Genomic DNA, 23800 nt, shown 5'->3' on the forward strand with positions numbered 1-23800 from the left:
CCCCAACCTTTTTATCACCGGGGACCTGTCAACGCTTAACAATTTTACTGAGGCCCGGGGGGGGAGGTAATCTTTTGCAGAGGGACGCCACCACCGCCTGAGCCCCTGCTCCACTTGCTTTCCCGCTAGCGCCCCTGAATTCCTACCGCCTGCTGGGGGGCGCTGCCAGTGCCACGCCGAGGGGGAGCCCCAGCCATGGCAGCTGCCAGAGAGCATCAAAGGTGAGCTGGCGGCAGAGTGGCAGGGCAGCCCCCAAGGCAGCAGCTGGGGAGGAGGACAAGGAGGAGCCACGGCCTGGTACCGACTGATCCGCAGACCAGGACTGGTCCCTGGACCGGGGGTTGGGGACCACTGGTTTAGATAATCTTTACCATTTTGGTTTGGAGACCATTGGCCCAAGTCTTCTGCCAGCTCCGCTTGCAGCAATTAGAATGTTATGATATTTTTCATCTTGATACAATCGCACCTAAAGGCTTAAATCCCAATTGGGATCCAGTTGTATCCATGGCCCTTTAACCAAGGTTATTAGTCTCACCTGTACCTAATTTGTGGGGGAACTACATATCTATAAAATACAGTATATAGAATTTTTTTTAGTGTGTATGTTAGGAAATACAACTCAATAACATTGGAGCAGGTGCCTATGAGATACCTTCTAAGTTGATTGGTATTCAGCCTTGTTCAAATTGAGGTATGTTTTGAAGCACATTTCATTTAATTGTATAAGCTTATGAATAACATGTTTGTATGGGCAAAATTGTTAATGTGAATATATACATGTCTTTCAGAATATACATAGACAAGCAATCACTGAAGAAATATTGGGGAAATGGGTTTGAATACCTGCCCCCCACTGCTACTGTGCCTGAACCGATCAGGGTTCACAGCGGAACGATAGATTCTTTTAATTTCATTTGTTTTAACAGGAGGTTCATAAAAGACTCTTGCTTTAGTTTGCTTTCTCAGGTGGATGCACAGCCAACATTGGCCAGATAGCTCATTCCCATTACATAGACCTCCCCTTATTAATGAACTTAATTATAATTGATTCATTAATTGCTGACATATTAATTAACAATTGAATAGTAGCATCTCTAAAGATCAAAGTAGAAGTAAGGCTTGCTTTGGAATATGCTACTGAATAAGCTTGCTTTCTAACTCAGCTCTGAGAAATGACTGGTTCTACACGTCCCCAAAACTGTATATTCTTAGCAGGCCTCATAGTTCAGAGTTGCTACCAAGGAAGAGTGGTGCTTCTATGCAAAGGTAGGCAGAGGCAAAGACTTATGAGGTTGAACTTCTTGGGGTCACCAAGAGTTGGTTGTGATGCAACAGCAACCTTTACCTTTTTGACTTCTGTGCAGCACATTTATTTTGATTTATTTATTTATATTTAAATTTGTATACCGCCACTCCCAGCAAGCTGGCCCACGGCCATTCACAATAAGAATAAAAACAGCATACAGTAAATCACATCCTTAATAATAAGCCTAAAAAAAAATCCTCGATTACCCCAAAAACATCATTGAAATACCATAGAAAATGGCAGTATACACTATTTAACATTAAACCCTTCTCCTCACACATTGAACCATTGGGACCGATACAGATGGCAATATTGATTGGCAGCTTGGTGGAATAACATCGGGTTCCTGGTGCAGTTTAATTCCATGCACCGGAACTGGGGGGGGGACACAATCCCACCCCCACCCCCCCAGAATCAATGCCCGGCCCTAACCAAACGCCTGGTGGAAGAGCTCTGTTTTGCAGGCCGTACGGAACTCAAAGACTCCCATCAGGGCTCACAGCTCATCTGGGCCCTGGTTGAGGCCAGGCATACCTCCCGGGGCCCCAGGACTCTTGGCAAATTCATACCCACAGGGGGGCATAAGGAACCAGGCAGTCCTGTAGGTAATTTACATGCAGACTTCAAAACCACTAATAAGATTACTTATCAGGCAATAGGAAGAATTTAGCAATGGCAGTTCTGCCTAAATTTACCTTGAGGAAGCATCTGTCGAGTTCTGTTAGAGAAAACAAGGACTGAATGAATTGAGCAGGTGAGAGACAGTGTAGGATGAAGCAAAGGTTTTAATGGAGAAATGCAACACTCTGATTTGTTTAGTTTATGATGAACTGCTGCGGGGAACAGCACAGAGCTTATAGGGGCGTGGAGCTACTGATGCACCAACTATTGGATCTGTGTTGAGTTCCTTTACACCTTCTGGCAGCTGGAAAGTGAATGCCCTCAGCAGGTTGGCAAAGAAGAGGAAGAGCTCTACCCTTGCCAGCTGCTCTCCCAGACAGACACGGGCCCCTGAAAAGGAAACAAAGGAAGGCAACAAGTGAGGGAGCTATTAATGTGTATTGTCTAGAATAGCGATCCCCAACCTGTGGGCCAGATCCGGAAGATGAAACTCAAATACTTTGGCCACCTCATGAGAAGGAAGGACTCCCTGGAGAAGAGCCTAATGCTGGGAGCGATCAAGGGCAAAAGAAGAAGGGGACGACAGAGAATGAGGTGGCTGGATGGAGTCCCTGGAGCAGTCGGTGCAAGCTTAAATGGACTCCGGGGAACGGTAGAGGACAGGAAGGCCTGGAGGATCACTGTCCATGGGGTCACGATGGACAACTTCGCAACTAATAACATACCCCAAAATCATTAAACTAATCTTTGTCATAACGTTTTGGTAATTTAGTGATTCCTAAAAACATTCTGTCCTAGAAGAAAGGATCCCTCAATGTAATCCTCCAGAGAACCCTGTGAACAGCTGTCAATCACATTGTGGACTTACCTGCGCCAAACGGAAGAAAGGCTTCCCTTTCCACAAAATCCCCGCCTTTGTCCAAAAAGTGATTGGGGTTGAATTCCTCTGGTGTTTCCCATTGCTTTGGATCAAGAAGAGCAGAACGTAGATCCGCTACAATAACAGTCCCCTGGAAGACAGAAACCGTTGCTTCAGGATGTAGACAATCAAGGACATTGCTCTTGTCTAGTCATTGTCCCAGGACAAATATTTGCTGTTTCTGATGATTGTTTGAGGTCTGGCAGGAGGGGGGGGGGAGCAACATTTTGGCACCATCACAGCCATGACGACACGGAACGATTATGCACAATGGCGGCCTGGTTTCTCGGAGTGAGGCAGCATGTCCCGCCATTTCCTTCTTATGTGCGGGGGATGAAATTCCTCATATTTAAATCTGTGGACCTAATGAGTGGCAGAGGGGGTTGGGGTTCTGCCGATGGGAGGGTTCCTGCTGTGTGTGGGGGGAGGGGTTTGGCATCCCTATCATTTCTGGACCCCTCAAAGATCCGGAATTGCCCAGCCATTTCCAGCTTTTGATGACCCAAACTGTAACAAAAATTAAAATGATGAAAAGAAATTAATGTAGCAACAACAACCTGATAGTTAATGTTTGTAATTTTGAGAGCCCCATTAGAGCTTTTTTGAACCCCCAAATTGTCCACGACTGTTTGAAAGATATTTGCAAACAGAAAATGAGATATGCAGCGGCAGGAACAGTACTGGAAAGGAACTGGATCGATTTTATGTACTCTGTTGGCCACAATATACCAATAAATAAATAAATACCCCATTTCACTTCGGGTTTCCTTCTTCAATCCAAGTGAGGGATGCCAGCTCTGTGCTGTGCAATACCTGAAGACATTTGGGGTGGAGCTGAAAGTGGGTCGGATTTATGGCAGGGGGGGACTTCAATGAAGTATCATGCAATGGGGCCCACCCACGAAGTAGCCAATTTCTCCAGGGGAACTGATCTCTGACACCTGGAGATGAGCAATGATGCCAAGAGATTCCCGAGTCCTACCTGGGAACTGCCAACCCTGGGCTCAATTGGGAAGCCAGGAGATTTCAGTGGGAATATAAAAACGACCCTCCTTCTTCTTTTAGACATATACATCTTTCAGCCATATTACTCTTAGGATCGAGAAGGGCAACCAGAAGCATATCCTGTACCTTTGGAATAAGGAAACCACGCATGTTCACATCTTTTGAACATTGTCTGGGGAGTCCAAACAACAAGATATACTTGAAACGCATGATCTCATGTATCACAGCCTTCGTGTAGGGCAGTTTCTTCTGATCTTGGTAGTGCAATAGTTGAGAGGAGCCTAAAACATCTTGGATCTCCTTGTGGACTTTCTCTGAGGAAAACAATTAAAAAAAAAACTTCATTATTAGCCCCGCATTTTCCTGTACCCCATTCACAAAATGATGAAACTATTCGATCTCATGTATTCCAAACACTGGATGATGATTATGATTGTGATTGTGATTGTGATTGTGATTGTATTTATTTCCCGCCTCTCTCTATAAGGTTCAAGGCATGCAATACACGTTGAGCCGCAAGCTTGGATCAAGAAGCAGCACAGACAGTATTAGTTTATAAAAGAAACAAAAAAGTAAAAGAACCAGAGTCCATTAATCCAAATTGGTCCTCATGACAAGCATCCTTAACAAAAGAAGAACCTGAGAAATGGGTCTTCTGCCTGCTGGCTAGGAGTTATGGATTACAATGTAGAGTCTACGTTTTTATTTATTAAACTGTTCAAGTGAAAAAATCCATAACAAGTGTGCATAATCTGGAAATCATATCATCCTTTTTCCCATCCCTATCATATGAGATATCATAAATATGATTGGAGGTAGTGATGTATCTCTGATGAAACCGTGTTTCCAAATCTAGAAAATAGAGACTTAAATTTCAACCCTATAATCATATTAAACTGAATCATAGAATCATAGAATCATAGAGTTGGAAGGGGCCATACAGGCCATCTAGTCCAACCTCTGCTCAACGCAGGATCAGCCCAAAGCATCCTAAAGCACCTGTTTTGTTTTGTTTTTTGGAATGTTATTTTAAAGTCAATACAGAAGCCCTTCTTGCCTTGGATGTCTGGATGATTTGCCATGAGGAGCAGTGCCCATCGCAGTGTCAAGGCGGTTGTTTCGGTTCCTGCTACGAACAGGTCAAAGATGCAATGAGTTAGATTCTCCTCATTGAATGTAGAGTTGGGGTCATTCTTGCTCTGTTGTTCATGGAAAGAAAGTGAGATCATATTTTTAACATCGTGAGATAGCATTCTGACTCTGAAGCCATGGGTAGAAGAGTCTATAAGATGTTCTGAGGAAGCATCAGATTGGTTGGCTTCACACCCAAAGTGATGTTCTGCTAGAATCATGAGCTTGGTCCCAGGGTCCAGGCAAATTTTGTCATCCAAGGTCAACCACCAGGACAAAAAGCAATGATACTGATAGAAATCAAATATATTCTCAAAAAGAAATAGAATCTGACAAAATTAAATATCAGTTCATCGATGAACAAAATATTCACAGCCTAGGGAACATTCTGTTTATTGACCATGCAAGACCAATGTGTCTTTCTCAGTATTCCCTTTAAGAAAATGTCATATTTACAGAATTAGAACAGTCACTGGATATTTGACTTGCCAGTGCCTGGGTTTCAAATAATGCAGATAATGCAGCTTGCAAGTACTATCAACATTTTCCTTCTTGTTGAATGTATCTGATTTCATGTAGAAGGTGACTACTTACTTTCTTAATCTGAGACAGGTAGAAATCAATGAAATCTTGTGGCTCATGGGCAGCGTGATAATCCTTATGCTTTTCGATCTCCTTCCTTGCAAATGAAAGCACAATCTCTACACCTGCTAAGGTCTTCTTGTGAGGCCCTGGAAGGTGTTTCATGATCCATGGGAAAAGTTCATAGAGCTAGAAGGAAGATGAAAGCAAAATCCTATCAGTACTGCCAGCTAGCTCAGTCTGCAAAATAATTGGTGAGGTTCTCAAATCAACATCCCTGCTGAGAGGCGTAGAGGCCGAAGAGTGTAGACCAGCCTTGTTGTCTTGAGAGGTCTGCTTCCTATCTGGTGCAAACATCAAGGTAGTTACAGACCAGCTGGACAGGCTCACCACAGATTATTACCCCTTCCTTCTCATCCATGTACGAACAAATACTACTGCCCAGCACAGCATGGGACGCATTAAGAAAGACTTTGTGGATCTGGGGGGAAAACTAAAGGACCTGGGAGGGCAAGTTGTGTTTTAATCAGTCCTTCCTGTAAGTGGCCCTGGCTTAGGAAGGGAGAGAAAAATCATGCAAGTGAATGATTGGCTACGTCATTGGTGTCATCGGGAAAGGTTTGGATTTCTGGATCATGGTCTACGATGTCAATATGAGGAGCTCCTATCTGGAGATGGAGTGCACCTCACAAGGGATGAAAAAGTATTTTTGGGAGAACCCTTGCACACCTGGTGAAGAGGTCTTTAAACGAAATCCAAAGGGGGAGCGATATATAAATTTGGAACCTGGTTTGAGGGCAAGAACTGGCGATGGGAAGATTGCAAAGCTACAGGGAACAGCACATAAGCAGGGAACTACTAACTTCCAAGGAAGTTCAAAAGCCAAAACCATGGGGTGCACAAAGGGTGGATTGTGATGTCTCTACACTAATGCATAATGCATCTTAACTTTTCTTGCTGAAAGCTTAATTTCCCAGACAGTAGAGAAGGGAACCAGGGGCTCTGCTATTTTAGACTTGATTCTCATTAATTGGGTAGAACTGGTGGATGAAGTGGAAGTAGTGAGCACACTTGGTAGTAGTGATCATGTTATTTTGGAATTACTGTGGGTCTGATCTTTTGCTGTCAACAGGAACCAGTCCTAGCTATTCTCCAAATGACAACCGTTAAGATACTTAGAGAGCAATCACTTCCCTTCTCAACCTCTTCTCCGGGTTGAACATTCCGATGTCCCTCAGCCTTTGAGTCAACCAAATTCTTTTGACCAAGGAGTCATCTTCAAGCAGTGGTTCTCAACCGCCCTAATGCCACGACCCGTACAACAGGGGCAGGGGCGGCGCTTGCACACGTGCCACTACCACTCCTGCTTGCCACAGCACTTGCCAAGGTGCTGACCTTCTCCCTGGCTTCCATGAGCTCCAAGGTGACACAGAGGAGGTGTCATGAACCCCTAGACTCTATTTCCAATGTCCCACATCTCCTGCCAGACTTCTGGCATCCCAGTGAGACGGGAGAGCACCGCCCCACCCCTATGCTCAGCTTGCATTTCAAAGGCTTCTCCTTGCTTCCCGGACATCTCACTGCCTCTCATCTTCAAGGTTGTCTCCCCAGAGCCCATAACAACAGATGGGGGAAATTCCTTTAACACAGCTCCATATCAGAGGGTGCTGTGATCCTGCTTTCCCACCCAGGCTGGTGTCTTGCCTTGCCCCCTTTTCCCACAGCCCAAGTATATCGGCCCTGCCATTCCCTAACACGGTGCCTGTCAACATTCACTGTCTGTGAGCATATGCAACATATGGACCTTTTCCTTGCTGACTTCTACCCAATAACGATTTAAAGCTTCCTACTGGAGCCCGAGAGTGATATCTTTGGAGTGAGTTTGCTGGAGGTTCAACGGCTTGGTTCCTGACAGGAGGCCAACGCCATGCAGCCACTGCTGCCCCTAGCGACCCTTGGGAAAGGGCTGAACAACCCCTCAAGTGGTCACTCACAACCCCCATGTTGAGAACCTCTGTCTTAAAGGGTTCATCTTAAAGATGTCGGGAAAGGAAATCTAGAGCTGCCTGACCTAACAGGAAAACAAAAGAAAATGACTTACAATATGACTGGAGCTATTTAGAAATTTAGCCAAATATTCAATGATTTCCATCAACTTGATGAATTCTTTATCTTCAACAGGAAACCGGTGTCCAAAGGCCACAGCACAGATCACATTGGAGATGGAGTTAGTGATGGGTATTGCAGGGTCAAATGGCTGTCCTGAAAATAAAATTGGTTACAAAAAATTTTCCCTCTTTGGTGAACACTGAGTTTGATTCTGCACCAGTGTTGTGCTGGTGCATTCTGGTAGAGCTGCAAACTCTGCCACTTTCTGTGTCCCCATTGTGGCAGCAAACCTGGTCCACTCTGAATTTGTACATCCTAGAATCATAGAATCATAGAGTTGGAAGGGGCCATACAGGCCATCTAGTCCAACCCCCTGCTCAACGCAGGATCAGCCCAAAGCATCCTAAAGCATCCAAGAAAAGTGTGTATCACAGCTTGATACACTCTATGATTCTATGATTCTGTGATTCTATGATTCTATGTGTTCACATCTGTGGCTCAATGACATATCAGCTACCAGAAGGGAAATTTAGGGAAAATGACGCTAGCATAGTGACATAGGTAGACTACTGCAACTATTGGCCAGCCAAATGTCCTGACATCACATACCTTTTTCACGTGCAAAAGTCTCAACCAGCTGATGGGCCTCCTCTTCTATTTGGGGCTCCATGCCTTTCTTCCCCAGTCCCAGCTTCCGCATGGTGGTTACCCCAAACTTCCTCTGCTGCTTCCAGGTGTGGCCATTTGACATTATAATACCTAAAGGCAGGAAGAATCAATGAGGAATTACTGCTATAAATAATACAATAATCATTCATAGTATTAAAATGCACATCCAAACGAGCTCACTGCAAAGCCATGCTCTCATTTATCCTCTGGTGGGAAGGGCACAGCTTTGCAGTAGCCAATAGTTTGCAGTAATTTGGCTGATGTTTTGAGTGGGGAGTGTAAGTTAGCAACTTTCTTTTGACTCAGGGGGAGCCACAGCTGGAAATGGAGAGCTTAAAATTGTCTGGAGATTTCATCCCTGTGGAGACAATTTATGTCGTGCTGATCAATGGCACCTGCTAATTAAACTACAAAAAAATACATTGAAGAACATGAAGAAGATCAGTGCATACACCTGCTGCCTACTAGGAACACGTTAGAAAAGGAATCCTTCTCACAGCCTCTGGGAGTCTGGCCTTTTTTCAGTACTGTCCGTTGGTTATGCTCATGGGAGAATGTAGCAGACTCAAGGTCACCTCTATGAGAGTTGAAGGTGCCACCTGCTTAGCAACAAAGAAGCATCCTTTTCTCTTTTGTTCCTCTTCCCTTCGCTATCCTAATGCTCTCTTGCACCTTTGCTGTGAGCCTGTGCCTGAGACCTAATAAGAGGTGCATCAGGGAAGCAAAGAACCCTAAAAGCCCCCACCCCAACCCCATTTCAAGGCCTCCTGTCCATGTAGAAGAAGAAGAAGAAGGAGAAGGAGAAGGAGAAGGAGAAGGAGAAGGAGAAGGAGAAGGAGAAGGAGAAGGAGGAGAAGGAGAAGGAGAAGGAGAAGGAGAAGGAGAAGGAGAAGGAGGAGAAGGAGAAGGAGAAGGAGAAGGAGGAGGAGGAGGAGGAGGAGAAGGAGGAGGAGAAGAAGAAGAAGAAGAAGAAGAAGAAGAAGAAGAAGAAGAAGAAGAAGAAGAAGAAGAAGAAGAAGAAGAAGAAGAAGAAGAAGAAGAGTTGGTTCTTATATGCCGCTTTTCCCTACCCGAAGGAGGCTCAAAGCGGCCTTCCCATTCCTCTCCCCACAACAGACACCCTGTGGGGTGGGTGAGTCTGAGAGAACCCAAAGATTACTGAAGAAGAAGAAGAATTGGTTCTTATATGCCGCTTTTCCCTACCTGAAGGAGGCTCAAAGCGGCTTACAGTCGCCTTCTCCTCTCCCCACAACAGACACCCTGTGAGGTGGGTGAGGCTGAGAGAGCGCTGATATCACTGCTCGGTCAGAACAGTTTTATCAGTGCCGTGGCGAGCCCAAGGTCACCCAGCTGGTTGCATGTGGGGGAGGAGAGAATCAAACCCAGCATGCCAGATTAGAAGTCCGCACTCCTAACCATTACAAACTGGGCAGCCACAATTTCAATATTGTTCCTGACAGAACAACTCATACTGATTATTCATAGGGCAGGTAATCTGGGGTGGTGGCAGTAGGCAGCCCTGATTGTGGAAGATGCTGCTGGTATTCCAGCCCTGGCCTGGCACAGCACACCGGAACACCTGTGGTAAGTGAATGCAGGAACTCCCTCACTCCTTTTGGTACCACAGGCACCATCCATCGCCCTGCAGTGCTAGCCTCATGCATAATCCATCCCCTGACCAAAATAGGGATTCATCTCTTCATTAAGTATTAAGGTCTCCTCCAAAGACAACATGAGCATGTTGGCTACCACGGACGCCAAAGCTGTGCCCGCGGCCAAACCCCATACCTGTAGGAATACTTGGTTTTCAAAAGTAAAAGAATTATTATCCTACACTATCTCAAATAAATCCATTAAAAATGGGTGGGAGGATGTGGACCCAGGCATTTTGTCAAATATCTACCACCATATCCCTTTGTATGAGGGTTATTCGTATATAGGGCATTCATGTCTACGGTTATGAGAGTCACCTGGCCATGTACAAATACATTTTCAATGGAATTTATAAATGGGTAGTATCTTTTACTATGCAGTTATTGTTGGAGGGTAGTAGTTTTTGCAGATGGTAATTAAATATTGAGATAAGGGCCCCGTGATCGATCCACACTAAGCTATGATTGGTCTGACAGGTTCCCCATGATGTTCTGATGGATAAACTGAAGGACTGCAATCTGGATGTTCAGATAGTCAGGTGGATAGGGAATTGGTTAGAGAACCGCACTCAAAGAGTTGTTGTCAATGGTGTTTCATCAGACTGGAGAGAGGTGAGTAGCGGGGTACCTCAGGGTTCGGTGCTCGGCCCAGTATTTTTTAACATATTTATTAATGATCTAGAGGAGGGGGTGGAGGGACTACTCATCAAGTTTGCAGATGACACCAAATTGGGAGGACTGGCAAATACTTCGGAAGATAAAGACAGAGTTCAACGAGATCTGGAAATATGGGCAAACGAGTACAAGGTGCAATTTAATTAAGATAAGTGTAAAGTTCTGCATCTGGGTCAGAAAAATGAAAAGCATGCCTACTCATAGAATCATAGAATCATAGAGTTGGAAGGGGCCATACAGGCCATCTAGTCCAACCCCCTGCTCAACGCAGGATCAGCCCAAAGCATCCTAAAGCATCCAAGAAAAGTGTGTATCCAACCTTTGCTTGAAGTCTGCCAGTGAGGGGGAGCTCACCACCTACTTAGGCAGCCTATTCCACTGCTGACCTACTCTGACTGTGAAAATTTTTTTCCTGATATCTAGCCTACATAGTTGTAGTTTAAACCCATTACTGTGTGTCCTCCCCTCTGCAGCCAACAGAAACAGCATCCTGCCCTCCTCCAAGTGACAACCTTTCAAATACTTAAAGAGGGCTATCATGTCCCCTCTCAACCTCCTTTTCTCCAGGCTGAACATTCCCAAGTCCCTCAACCTATCTTCATAGGACTTGGTCCCTTGGCCCCAGATCATCTTTGTTGCTCTCCTCTGTACCCTTTCAATTTTATCTACGTCCTTCTTGAAGTGAGGCCTCCAGAACTGCACACAGTACTCCAGCTGTGGTCTGACCAGTGCTGTATACAATGGGACTATGACATCTTGTGATTTTGATGTGATGCCCCTGTTGATACAGCCCAAAATGGCATTTGCCTTTTTTACCGCTGCATCACACTGCCTGCTCATGTTTAGTTTACAATCCACAAGTACCCCCAGGTCTCGTTCACACACAGTGCTACCTAGAAGCGTATCCCCCATCCAGTAGGCATGCTTTTCATTTTCTGACCCAGATGCAGAACTTTACACTTATCTTTATTAAATTGCATCTTGTTCTCATTTGCCCATTTTTCCATTCTGTTCAGATCTCATTGAACTCTGTCTCTATCTTCCGGCGTATTTGCCAGTCCTCCCAATTTTGTGTCATCTGCAAACTTGATGAGTAGTCCCTCCACCCCCTCATCCAGATTATTAATAAATATGTTAAAAAGTACCGGGCCGAGCACCGAGCCCTGAAGTACCCCACTACTCACCTCTCTCCAGTCTGATGAAACACCATTGACAACAACTCTTTGAGTGCGGTTCTCTAACCAATTCCCTATCGACTTAACTATCTGAAAATCCAGATGGCAGTTCTTCAACTTATCCATCAGAACATCATGGGGAACCTTGTCAAAAGCTTTACTAAAATCCAAGTAAATGACATCAACCGAATTCCCCCGGTCCGTTAGAGTTTGTCCATCCGCACCCAACAGTGGGCCTATTGCCTCCTTTTCTTTACGTTTGCTCCTCACATAACTGAAAAATCTTTTCTTGTTACAATGGGCTTCCCTGGCCAATCTTGGCTCACTCCCAGCTTTGGCCTTTCTGATGATTGATCTACAGTGCCTAGTAACCTGTAGGTACTCTTCTTTAGAGCTCTGTCCTTCCTTCCATTTCCTGAACATTTTCCTTTTCTTTCTTAGTTCCTCTTGAAGTTCTCTGTTCATCCAAATAGGCTTCTTAGAGCTCCTGCAGTGTTTTCGTCTTTCTGGGATAGTCATTGATTGAGCATGCAATAGCATGGATGGGGGATACGCTTCTAGGTAACACTGTGTGTGAACGAGACCTTGGGGTACTTGTGGATTGTAAACTAAAGCCAGGAAGATCCAATGAGAAATCTCACAAAGACAAGCAGGTTGGAGAGCCATACAAAAAGAGGCCGGAAGCAGCATGTGGCCCGCATTCCGCAAGTTGGGGACCCCTGGTTTATATGATCACTGTTTGTTTAGATTGAATCACTGGGGGAAATTTTATGAAACAAATATAGCAGAACTGGAGACCTGGATGTGTAAATATACCCTTCTTAATTGTGGAATGTGGAGTGTAATTAACTGAGACCCTGTTGTTAAAATTCATGCAGCCAACCTGGTGTAGTGGTTAGGAGTGCGGACTTCTAATCTGGCGAACCGGGTTTGATTTCCCGCTCCCCCACATGCAACCAGCTGGGTGACCTTGGGCTCGCCACAGCACTGATAAAGCTGTCCTGTTATTCTCGATATCAGATTTGTGTCTATTTATCCAAGGGGTTTGCCTAATGTAGAAAGCAGAAGGGTATGTGGCGCAGAGTGGTAAGGAAGCAGGCATGCAGTCTGAAAGCTCTGACCATGAGGCTGGGAGTTCAATCCCAGCAGCAGGCTCAAGGTTGACTCAGCCTTCCATCCTTCCGAGGTCGGTAAAATGAGGACCCAGCTTGCTGGGGGGTAAACAGTAATGACTGGGGAAGGCACTGGCAAACCACCCCGTATTGAGTCTGCCATGAAAACGCTAGAGGGCGTCACCCCAAGAGTCAGACATGACTCGGTGCTTGCACAGGGGATACCTTTACCTTTTACCTTTTGGCAGATGGAAACTATTCTGTTTCTCCATATTCTGTCTTAATGACAGCATCTTGTCCTGGGTACAGATTGTACATCAACATCAGAAGTTGTGGCACACGCCTTGCCTTTAAAACCAGCCACAGCCTTTCGTAATCCACAAAGTCAGAAGCTGAGAAGGAACCTGTGAAACACATGCTGATTTTCTCTTATAATCCGTTCATATGTTCCAGTAACCCACATAAATTTGCAATGGGATATCGAGTGCCTCTTCGTTTTCTGAATCTGGCTTGAACATTTAATTGTACCTGTTCCCTATATCATCAACCTGTGGTCCTCCAGATGTCCATGGACTACAATTCCCATGAGCCCTTACCAGTCTCCTTCTGGGTCAAGTTTAAGGTTTTGGTTTTAACCTTTAAGTCCTGGGTCCTGCTCATCTGCGTGACCGCCTATCTGCTTATGCCCCCAATCTGGTGGAATGATCTCCCGGAAGAGCTACGGGCCCTGCGGGATTTGAATTAATCTTTTGAAATCCGTTCATATGTTCCAGTAACCCACATAAATTTGCTATGGGATATCGAGTGCCTCTTCTTTTTCTGAATCTGGCTTGAACATTTAATTGTACCCCTTCCCTATATCAGTGGGCGTCAACCTGTGGTCCCACTTATTATTGAATGTTGTGGTTTTTAATGTCAGATTTATGTCCTTTCTGAGTGGGGACTGCTCCATTTGTCTAATTTAGAGCATGCAAGGGCACCGCAGATATCTGATGGCATATATAGCATTGGAGCATATATAGCTCAGCTGAAGCTACACCATCTGCACAGGTTACCAGTCTCCTTCTGGGTCAAGTTTAAGGTTTTGGTTTTAACCTTTAAGTCTTTACACGGCCTGGGTCTTGCTTATCTGTGTGACCGCCTGTCTGCTTATGCCCCCCAGCAGGCTCTTCGCTCTGCGGGGAATGAATTTACTGGTGGTCCCAGGCCCCCGGGAAATGCGCCTGGCCTTGACTAGGGCCAGGGCTATTTTCGGCCCTGCTCCCAATCTGGTGAAATGAGCTCCCGGAAGAGCTAGGGGCCTGCGGGATTTGAATTAATCTGTGATGTCCTGGCAGGGTAGTTAGGCCTGGGCTACTGCATTGTTAGGTCTGGTTTTGCATATCGCAAGGGTGTTATGTAGCCAGGAGATCCTTAGACTGTCTGGCAGCCAGGCAAGAGATCTTCAGAGGTGGCTTTCCATTGCCAGCCCATGTATCATGGCCCTGGTATGCCTTGGAGGTCACCATTCCAAATGCCAGCAACGGCCAACTCTGCTTCGCTTCTGATTGGGCTTGCCTGGGCTAGCCAGGTCAGGTGACCTTGGCAGAGGTGATAATGAAACACAGCTGGCAACTTGGTTGTTACTGGCTCTGCACTCAGAGACCATGTACATGTTAGGAAGTGTACTGCTGTGGGTGAGAAATTTGTGTCTGTGTGTGGGCTCTTTCTGCTAAATGAGGCCTTCTCAAGGCCCAACCAGTAGAACAAGAAAGTTATAGGTTGCGACATACCGAGGGCCATTCCGCACAAGGACCAATGTTGCCAATTGCTTTTTAAATAGTGGAATTTCGGCGTTCCGCATACCTTCATTTGTAGTGGAATCCAGCAGCGTTTTGTTCATTCCCCACAGGTTTCCGATCTCGCAGGAATAGCTAGAAATGAAGTGTTTTTTTTCTGTGCTTGTTCCCGCCCCTGGCCGTCAATCAAATGGAACAGCCAATGGGCGGTTGTTATCATGCTCCCAAAAAGCCCCTTTCCCTTTAAGCACAGTTTAAAAAAAACACACACACACGTTGCAACGAATATGAGCTGATTCATTGCAACGGAGAGACCCATCTAGCTGGCGTGTGAGCTGGTGATTCATCGTTACCATGCTCCCCCAAGTGGAAAAAAAAATCCCCCCCACACGGGCGCAATTTTTGGCCAAAATTAAAGGGAATTTGCGAACAGGGGGCTGTGTTGTGCTTGGGGAATTAGGGGAGCTTTAAAGCACTTCTGTGGAGGGACTGTAGCCGGAGAAGCCTCGCTGGTTCGTTGCTTTCCCCGCTTGCTCCGAGGGGGGAAAAATGGCGATCACTTCGCCGGAAGTTCGGAGGAGAGAGCCAGGGGGAGGGACTTTGTTGCAACCACTACATTGAGAATGCACAAGTCTTTTTCGCAAGTGTTGCAGGTTGTTAGCAAGAGCGTTGCAATTTTCTTAGGGTGAATCCACTTTTTCCGATTTACCAAAATTCGCTATAACGGAGCGATTTTGGCGCTAGTGTTGCAGGAGTGTTGCAGATTGTTCACGACGTCATGCGGAACGCAGTTTTAGTTGGGAAAACAAAATGTACGAGTAGTGTTTTATTAAAGTCGTGCGGAATGGCTCCCAGATTCTGTCCCTGCAACAAATGAATTGAAAAACTTTCCTCTCAAGTTCCCCTCAGATCCCCTACAGATTACAGCAGCCAGAGGGCTCCTCTGTGGACTGTCCAGTTTATGTAGTAGAAAAGAGGAACAAGCAGTTCAGAGGCAGTGCCAAGTAGCTAATCTAATAAATGCAGAACAATTTTCATTTCCATTTTTGACCAGACAGAGAAATGTAAAAGTAACTGCAACCTTCGGGAGCTTCCTATGCTCTCTCTTGTGCCTTGTACCTGCAGGGTACACTCAAACAATATTGGATTGTTGTTGCTTGTTTAACTCTTCCCAAGGACTTACCCGATTCCTGTCCTACAGCTTTCACGAAAGGACTTGAGACCCGTTCAGCACAATCTTCTGAATGGTTGATCAGGCCTTCCTTCACTGCTTCATATCCAGCCAGTACAACGATAGGCATTTGCCCCAGCCACAGCATAGAAATGCTTCCATACTGTTTGGACAGCTGCCATTTCCATGGAAAGAGACAAGATAAAGCATTAAATTAATTCAGCTGGCTTGTTTCACTGTCACATGTGCAGTTCACTCTTCTTTACCTTTTCTGCTCCTGGTCAAGTGACACTCTCTTCTCTGTCCATTTCCCTCCTCCCAGATTCCTGCTTTTCCCCACGTGGGTGTAGTTTGCACGGGGCTTTTTACCCACTCCCAGTTTGAATAAATCCCTCGGATCTACACTGAATTGGATTGCCATTTTGATTTGGAGGCACTTTAAATGTTCCCTCCTCAACATGCATGATTGATCCAAAGTGACCCTACCATTTCCCCACAATATCCAGATGTGGATATAATCCTCAATATTTGAAAAACCACCATCAGTAAGTGTGCAGATATCTGCTTTTTGCAAATTAACTTCCTTCTCTGTGCCTTGTAGCAAAGCAGTCTTCCCTGACTGGCAAGGGCATCAGTGCAAAGACTTCCTCATTCCTGGATGCAAAGCTTGTCTTAAAGTGACTGCACACCAGAAGGTCTAACTCAGCAGAGATTTGCCTCTTGGGTTTATTCCCCCCTCCTCTGCTGTCTCCAATCCTCTAACTCCCCACCCCCTCATTTAAGAAAAGAAAGAAAGAGACTCCTGCTGAGCTTGGCTCCCCGGCCCGCTCTGAGCTTCCCCAATCAAATGCAGAACAATTTCTGTTTCAATGGGGGGGGGGAATAGATGAAGACCCAAGTTTAAATCAATCTGAATTCAGTGGGAACCACAATAGAAAAGACAAAGTAAGTGCAGAATCAGCCCTGGTCTCTGCTCCCTTTCATGGGGGGCATTCTCTTAAAGCTTTTGTTCAGGACCTATTAGGTCATTTGAAGTCACCCAATCTAGGAGTTTAAGTTCTAGATGTTTGGCATACATTTTGCTGGCGATGGATAGAAGGCTAATAGGACGGTAGCTTTTGTTTATCTGACAACCTTCCCACGGGATGGGAGGGGGATTCCTAGACCAGGAACTCCCAATGTTCCAAGGAGCCCTTGGGTTATGGATGAGCTCCCCAGGGGATATATTGCCTTTCCCAGGAGTTCTGATGGGAGCTGACATCAGTAGACATCACTAGAACCCACTTCATCTGTTGCTCTAGAGGATTAATCTCTTTCTCCACAATGGAAATGGTAAATGTTTGATTGATTGGCTGGCTTTTGCATCTAACTCCAACGCCCAACATTCTGAAGGGGCATGGTTAAAAGGGTGAAAAATCTGTCCTTTGAAAAGTCCGTAGTGATGCATTGTGCTAAAACGTATGCTACTTTGGAAGAGCCGTTCTTTCCTTTGGCAACCTGTTAGAATCATAGAATCATAGAGTTGGAAGGGGCCATATAGGCCATCTAGTCCAACCCCCTGCTCAATGTAGGATCAGCCCAAAGCATCAGTCCAACGCATCCTAAAGCATCCTAAACTTGTTCCTGCCATCAGGTATTATTATTTGGACTGTTCAGAGACCACCAATAAAAAAAAACAGTTTGCTTAGGTGGAACTGATGATAATTCAGTGCCCCTGCAGTTGATTAGACAAGCTACTTTGCTTCATTGCAAGTGCCCTTCCTTCAAATTGCACACTTGTGTGGTTATCTGGAGGCATAGAGAGAGAGAATATTTTTAGACAACTTCTTGGGAAGAGAGGTCAGAGCGTCTCTCCTTGCTGAAAGCTCCACATAGATGCAGACCAGATATGTAAAATTGCCTATATGACTACCAAAAGTAATCATCTACCCAAACAAATCTAGTAAGAAAACAATTAAAATAGTTCTGAGTTTAATTAGCTATATAGATTAATCATATGGAATTACATACCTTGATGATAGTATCTTTATGAACCTTGACCCCTATTCGCCAAATACTTCCAACGATGGGTAGCCGAAGGGGCCCAGGAGGGTAGGACCTCTGTGACCAGCGTTGTCTCAGGAAGTGAAGAATCAGGAGACACGTCAACAGGGCAATCAACACTCCCAACATGATCCTTGCTTCTTTATCTCTGTCTTACTATCTTTCCAATGCATGGACTGGATGTCCTTCTAGAAGTGGATGTTCTTTTCTTACACGCTGCCACCACCCCTTTCAATTATCCAGTGGCATCTTTTTATGCACTCTTTAGTTAAGTATGCAGGATGTCTCCGAGAACCTGCAAAAATAATTTTTAGGATGAGGTCATCCGTGCATCCATCAATTACCACCATGATGTGATTGCTCAATGTTTTCTGGAGGAGAAAGCCTTATTACAAAGTCCTTGATCAACTAATGGTTTCAACTCTTCACAAAATCCTGAAAATTAAACCATTTAAAAATCAAAATAAAAATCTTGCCCCATCATTTTATCATCCTCAACGTGTCTAGAAACATAGCAGGTGGAATTTCAGGTTTTGGCCTGGCTGGGGAAGCATGCCTAGGCAGAATCTCTATGTTGGAGATATTCTTCTTGTGGCTTCAGTTTAAAGCTCTCCTGGTGAATTTCCACAAGTTGTTGCCAAACACATTCTTTCCCAACTTGGATAAGTGAAATCCATTATGTGCTGGTAGTCCTTCTTCTAGAAAACCTGTCCAATTCAGAAGAAGAAGAAGAGTTGGTTCTTATATGATGCTTTTCTCTACCTGAAGGAGTCTCAAAGCGGCTTCCATTCGCCTTCCCTTTCCTCTTCCCACAACAGACACCCCATGAGAGAGGTGAGGCTGAGAGAGCCCTGATATTACTGCTCAGTCAGAACAGTTTTATTAGTGCCGTGGCGAGCCCAAGGTCATCCAGTTGGCTGCATATGGGGGAGTGCAGAATCGAACCTGGCTTGCCAGATTAGAAGTCCGCATTCCTAACCTATACACTAAAGTGGCTCTCAGGATTCCAGAATCCAATTCCCACCGGCCAACCACCACCAATGCAGCCAGCAGTTCACATTCGTTATTGTACACGGTCCACCTCCAGCTTCAGATTTATTCCTTTCACTGTGCTTCACTTCATGGAGATTCCCTTTTGCCTCTATATTAAAGCAAAATATACCATCCTAATATTCCAAATCCTGGGTGATTCCAAATGAAGAAATAAATTTAAAAGATTCATGGCCCATCTGAAGAATCTATGGAGGATTCACAGATATATCCACAGGCACAGATCTGAGGGCTTACTTGCAGGCTGCAAAAATTATTGCATAACCTCATCTTCTTTATGAAACTTAAGTTGAAAACTTGCAATTTCCCACTTCTTAGTGTGTGGCTGCCCTGTGATATCGGTGATCCTATTATGAATTCCAAATAATCCTTGAGACAACTGCATGCCCCATGTCAGTACAAAAAAATTTATTTAGTAGAGCTCTCAGGAGTTATTTCAGATATGGAAAGCAATGAGGGGAAGGCTGGAATCTACAGAAAAATGCCCATCCGGCTGGACCATAATCTTTAACCACTCCTGTGGAGCGGATTAAATAAAGCACTAAGGCCTTCTGGGGAGGAGTTAGGGCGGGCCCTTTCCGGGATAAAATCTTGGGGGCCAAGCAGCCAATGAGGAGCCACACGAAGCGTGGCTCCCCATTGGCTGCTTGGCCCCAGCCTCGCCTCGCCCGCCATGGGACTCGCCGCTCAGACAATAAGACCTCTGATCCGGTGAGTCCTCCTGGTGACTTCTCCTCCCCTTTGGGAAAGCAGCAGGGATGCCGCGGCGAAGACGTGGCATCCCTGTTCCTTTCCCCCCCAACTATGCTCACACAAACTGCCCCTCCATCCTTCTGTCCTGCCGCTGCTCCTCCACAGCCAAAAACACACACACACACATACTCCCGCCCAACGCCTACTCCCCCTCGCCCCCCAGACCACTTCCCGCGCCCCTGCCGATTGCTACACTTCCAACATGCACACACACGAACCCACCCCCCACCCAGAACTAACCCCCCTCACCCCCATCCCCCTTCCCACCCTGCCGCCAATTTACACAAACCCCACACACATACACAGACACACCCACCCTCTGATCACGACTCCCCCTCAATCCCCCTGAACCCTACCCGCGCTGCTGCCCAGGCTCCACGACCCAACGCCCACTGCCCATCGCCCTGCCGCCCTATGCCCCCTTTCCACCACCACCCCAATCGTTCCTTCCCCCCGCCACTCGCCACCACCCTCCTTACCCTTAGGCTGTCCTCTGGTTTCCTGAACCTTTTCCAGCATTCCCGCGATGCCGAGGCAATTCCGCGCATGCCTCCTTGCCCTCACCGTCTGGAGCTCCACTAAGGTAGCTGGGGGGGCCATGGTCGCCGCCGCCGTTCCACCTGTCCGCCTGTCCCCCACCCTTCTCCCGGCCCTGGAAACAGCCTCGCCGCATCGCGCGTACGGCAATGATGCTCCTCGGACCGGGAAAAGGCCTCATGTTGTCCCCGGGTGGGTGGCTGCCCAGCGCCCTTCTCCCGCCCCCGGGAACAGCCTCACTGTGAGAGCCAGGAGAACACCTCCCCAGGGAGCGCGGCCCTAGCTCCCATTTTATTTCTCTTTAGAATGGGCTTCTTTTCTAGTCAGATAATATTGGAGTGTGTGCAGCACTATCGGCTGCATGAAACTCTATGACATGATCTCCCATATGGAACAGAACATTGTGGCGGTATAATTTACAGGCAGTGAGTACCTCCATCAGTCATTTTAAGATCACAAGCTCTTCCCAATGAGGAAGGAGAAAACTTTCCCTGCAGACTCTTGTAGCGTCCAGGGATCAGGAAGGAGCAAGGGTACAAGGAGCCTGGGATTTTTCATTTTCTTCCTTTCTGGCACAACGGCTCTTTTGGATACCTACTGATTATTTTGTAGAGTTGCCATCTCTGAGTTAGTAACTTCCTAGAGATTTGAGAGTGGGCCCTGGTGATGTTGAGATTTGGGGGAGAAATGGGCCTTGGAAACGTAAATGAGAACATTTCTCATTGAGCCCATTCCATGTGCCCTGAATAGAATCACAGAGTTGAAAGGGGCCATCCAGGCCATCTAGTCCAACCCCCAGCAGGATTTCTCAACCAGGGTTCGGCCCCCTGGAAGGGTTTCCTATACAAATGGGAGTTCATTAATTCTTCATAATCAAATTTTATTTATAATCCATTACAAGAAAAATACATTTAGCCATCTCCAAAGTTACATGTTAATAGATTATATTACATTTATAAATAATAACTTCCAACTGTATTTGTTAAAGAATATACGATAAAAAACCATTAATTCTCCTGTACAAAATTTAAATCCATTCTCATTTCCCCGTATAAATTATAAATCATAACCAATATTCATAAATCCACAACTATACTTTTTTCCATTTCCAAGTTCCATTTTGTCTTAAAGTCCGTTATTAGTTTATCTTCAATTTTGCCATCTGAGCAATTTCCAATGTTTTCAACTGCCAATCAAATATGGTGGGCGTCTCTTTTAACCAAAATAGTTTCTAGATTTGTCCTTTTTTCATAAAAGGTCCTCAGTGATTATCCTTTCATTATTTGATAAGTATAAATAATTCCGAAAAGGAATGTATATCACCTTAATTGGCAAAAGAATTATTTACACATTATATGGCCGTTGGCCCCGTATCGTATGGAGATGCTTTTCAGTAGGCAGCTCTGATTAAATGGAAAGACATACTTATATTATATTAAAATATTGATATTGTGAATTCATTGTAAGCCTAAGGGGCAGTAAGAGAGATGAGAGGCAAAGGAAAATGTTGACATTAAACAGAAGTCTCAATGCAGCATCCCAGGGACTTGTCCGTAGAGCAGAGGACAATTTAAAAGCAATATCAGAAAATAATAATCTGTTCCACAATAAATTAAATGGTAATTTAGATCACTGTTTAATATGCTGAAAGATCGGCACAGAAATACATTAACTGAAGAGGACAAAACAAAGAAAAGATGATGATGATAATGGTGGTGGTGGAGATGGTGGTGGAGGTGGTGGTGGTGGTGATTGGATTATTTTAGCTGCCACTTTCGGCAAGCCGTCTCGCTTTGGGATACACAGTAGAAAAAACCCACATAAAACACACAGTAAGATCCCTGTAAAAGTTATGTACCCCTGTGGCAAAACCTATCCTACCACCCTGGAAATCCATTAGTAGTTAGATAATATCATTTGTGCTCAAGGTTTTCTTCTCCAAAACTACAGGACTTTACACATGAGAGAGTGAGCAGGGCCATTCAATGAAATCACTCTAGATTTACAAGGCTACATTTAAGATTGATGGCACAGTTTTTTTCGGGGGCGGGCAAGGAGGGAGGTTTCCAGATGAGAAAGCCTTCCTTTGCAGCCTCAGTGCAATGAACTTTCCAAGATCAGAAACGTAAAGGGAGGTGCAAGTTTCTTGTTTGCCAAAGAGCTCCCAGTTACAACAGAGGGGAGGCAGAGCATACTGGCTGCCTTCGGCCTGTTCTCCGTCCCCCCAGCTCATGAAGGACATTTTTGGAGTCACTTACTTGGTTGTGTCGATTTTGTTTTCTTCTGTGTCCAAGCGGATCAAGGAGTAGGGTTTCTACATCCCCACTTTAGTTATATATGGACACTGTTGCATCTTGGCAACTAATAACCTGGATCTCAGAGTACTAATAACCTGGATCTCAGAGTACTGCCTGCTCAGGTTTTTGAACTTTTCTGGCATTGTTTCCAGAAACATTGACTGGGCCAGGGTCACAAAGAGGGTCACGGGCAGGGAAGCCTCTCCATTTGCAGTGTGGCTTCTCTACCCCCGAGGGAGCGAAAGAGGCAGAGGGGGGAGAGGGGGGGGGATCCAAAGTCTGAAGTTGGACTCACACTCTCCCTGAGCTGGAACCTGGGCCGGAGAGCAAGCAAACAATGATACGAGCTGTTGATTGAGAGTGGGAGTCCGGGGAGATGGTGAAATGCATTCACAAGTCCAGGAAAAGAAGGAGAAAAAGACAAGGGAGAAAATATGGCGGAGGTGACTTCAGGGCCCCGAGCATGGGCAGCTTGGGATCTCGAGAATGACTCTCCATGGACCAGCAGTGAGCCTCTTTGAACTCCAAGACCCCTAAGAGCCCTTAGGGAGAGGATTCAGTGAGAATCGAGAATTCGTGTGCCTCGCCTGTTTCTCCTGGATGGAACATGTTTGTCCTCTGCCTGGATTGAGAGCTCATGTAAACGTGAACTGGTTAAGCCACCATATTCCCCACCCCCCATCCTTTTCTCTCTAGGGGAACATCTCTCTTTAGTCTGGAGCTGTAATTCTAGGGGATCCCCAGGTCCGACCTGGAGATTGGCATCCCCAATTGCAGTACCATAGAGTTCTCCCTTCAAATCATCCAATTTCTCTAGAGGATCTGATCTCTGTAGTCTGGTGCTGTAACCCTAGATAAGGTTGTGCGCTTCGGCCGCCAAAGCTGCCGTTCGAGCCCAAAGCAGCCAGTGCCGCAGCGTGGGGGGAGGGGTGGCACCGATGGCGGAGCTCTGCGCCTGCATGCATGCACTGACTGGTGCGCTGGCACTGGCGCCATCCCTCCCCCCCACGCCACAGCGCTGGCTGCTTTGGGCTTGAATGGCAGCCGAAGTGCATCACCCTATGGGAGCCTTCCCTTCTCCTGGCTTTCCCCCTTGGCCCTCCCCTCTGTTTGTGGCTTAGGCCAGGGCCGTTGGGGTTTTCTCAGCCTGCAGGCATGCAGCTTGCCCAGAAGTGGTGGGAGGTGGCATCAAGGCAGATGCTGATGGCCTCCATG

The 23800-nt window shown here is 45.9% G+C and overlaps 1 protein-coding gene across 1 annotated transcript; it reads right to left on the minus strand.

Annotated features, from left to right (window-relative positions):
* Positions 1-2044: 2044 nt before the first annotated feature.
* On the minus strand, positions 2045-23730 carry LOC143842882 (cytochrome P450 2J5-like). Its single transcript, XM_077348178.1, has 10 exons — positions 22547-23730; positions 17916-18243; positions 15918-16080; positions 8283-8432; positions 7666-7826; positions 5577-5753; positions 4909-5050; positions 3978-4165; positions 2796-2937; positions 2045-2317 (listed from the first exon to the last, which is right to left on the minus strand). The coding sequence occupies exons 2-10, from the start codon at positions 18075-18077 to the stop codon at positions 2127-2129; spliced, it is 1476 nt and encodes a 491-aa protein (XP_077204293.1). The 5' UTR covers positions 18078-18243; positions 22547-23730; the 3' UTR covers positions 2045-2126.
* Between the last annotated feature and the right edge of the window lie 70 nt (positions 23731-23800).

The sequence above is a fragment of the Paroedura picta genome, chromosome 8 (assembly GCF_049243985.1).
Source record: "Paroedura picta isolate Pp20150507F chromosome 8, Ppicta_v3.0, whole genome shotgun sequence".
NCBI classification, from domain to species: Eukaryota; Metazoa; Chordata; class Lepidosauria; order Squamata; family Gekkonidae; genus Paroedura; species Paroedura picta.

What these genes read in the sequence shown, in the direction of transcription:
- LOC143842882 (XM_077348178.1), bottom strand. Translation starts at nt 18,077, where the DNA reads ATGTTGGGAGTGTTGATTGCCCTGTTGACGTGTCTCCTGATTCTTCAC. An exon ending in TAAATAGCTCCAGTCATATT is followed by an intron (nt 5,754 to 7,665) that starts GTAAGTCATTTT and finishes TCTTCCTTCTAG; the next exon opens with CTCTATGAACTTTTCCCATG. An exon ending in AAATCATCCAGACATCCAAG is followed by an intron (nt 4,166 to 4,908) that starts GCAAGAAGGGCT and finishes TGTTTTCCTCAG; the next exon opens with AGAAAGTCCACAAGGAGATC.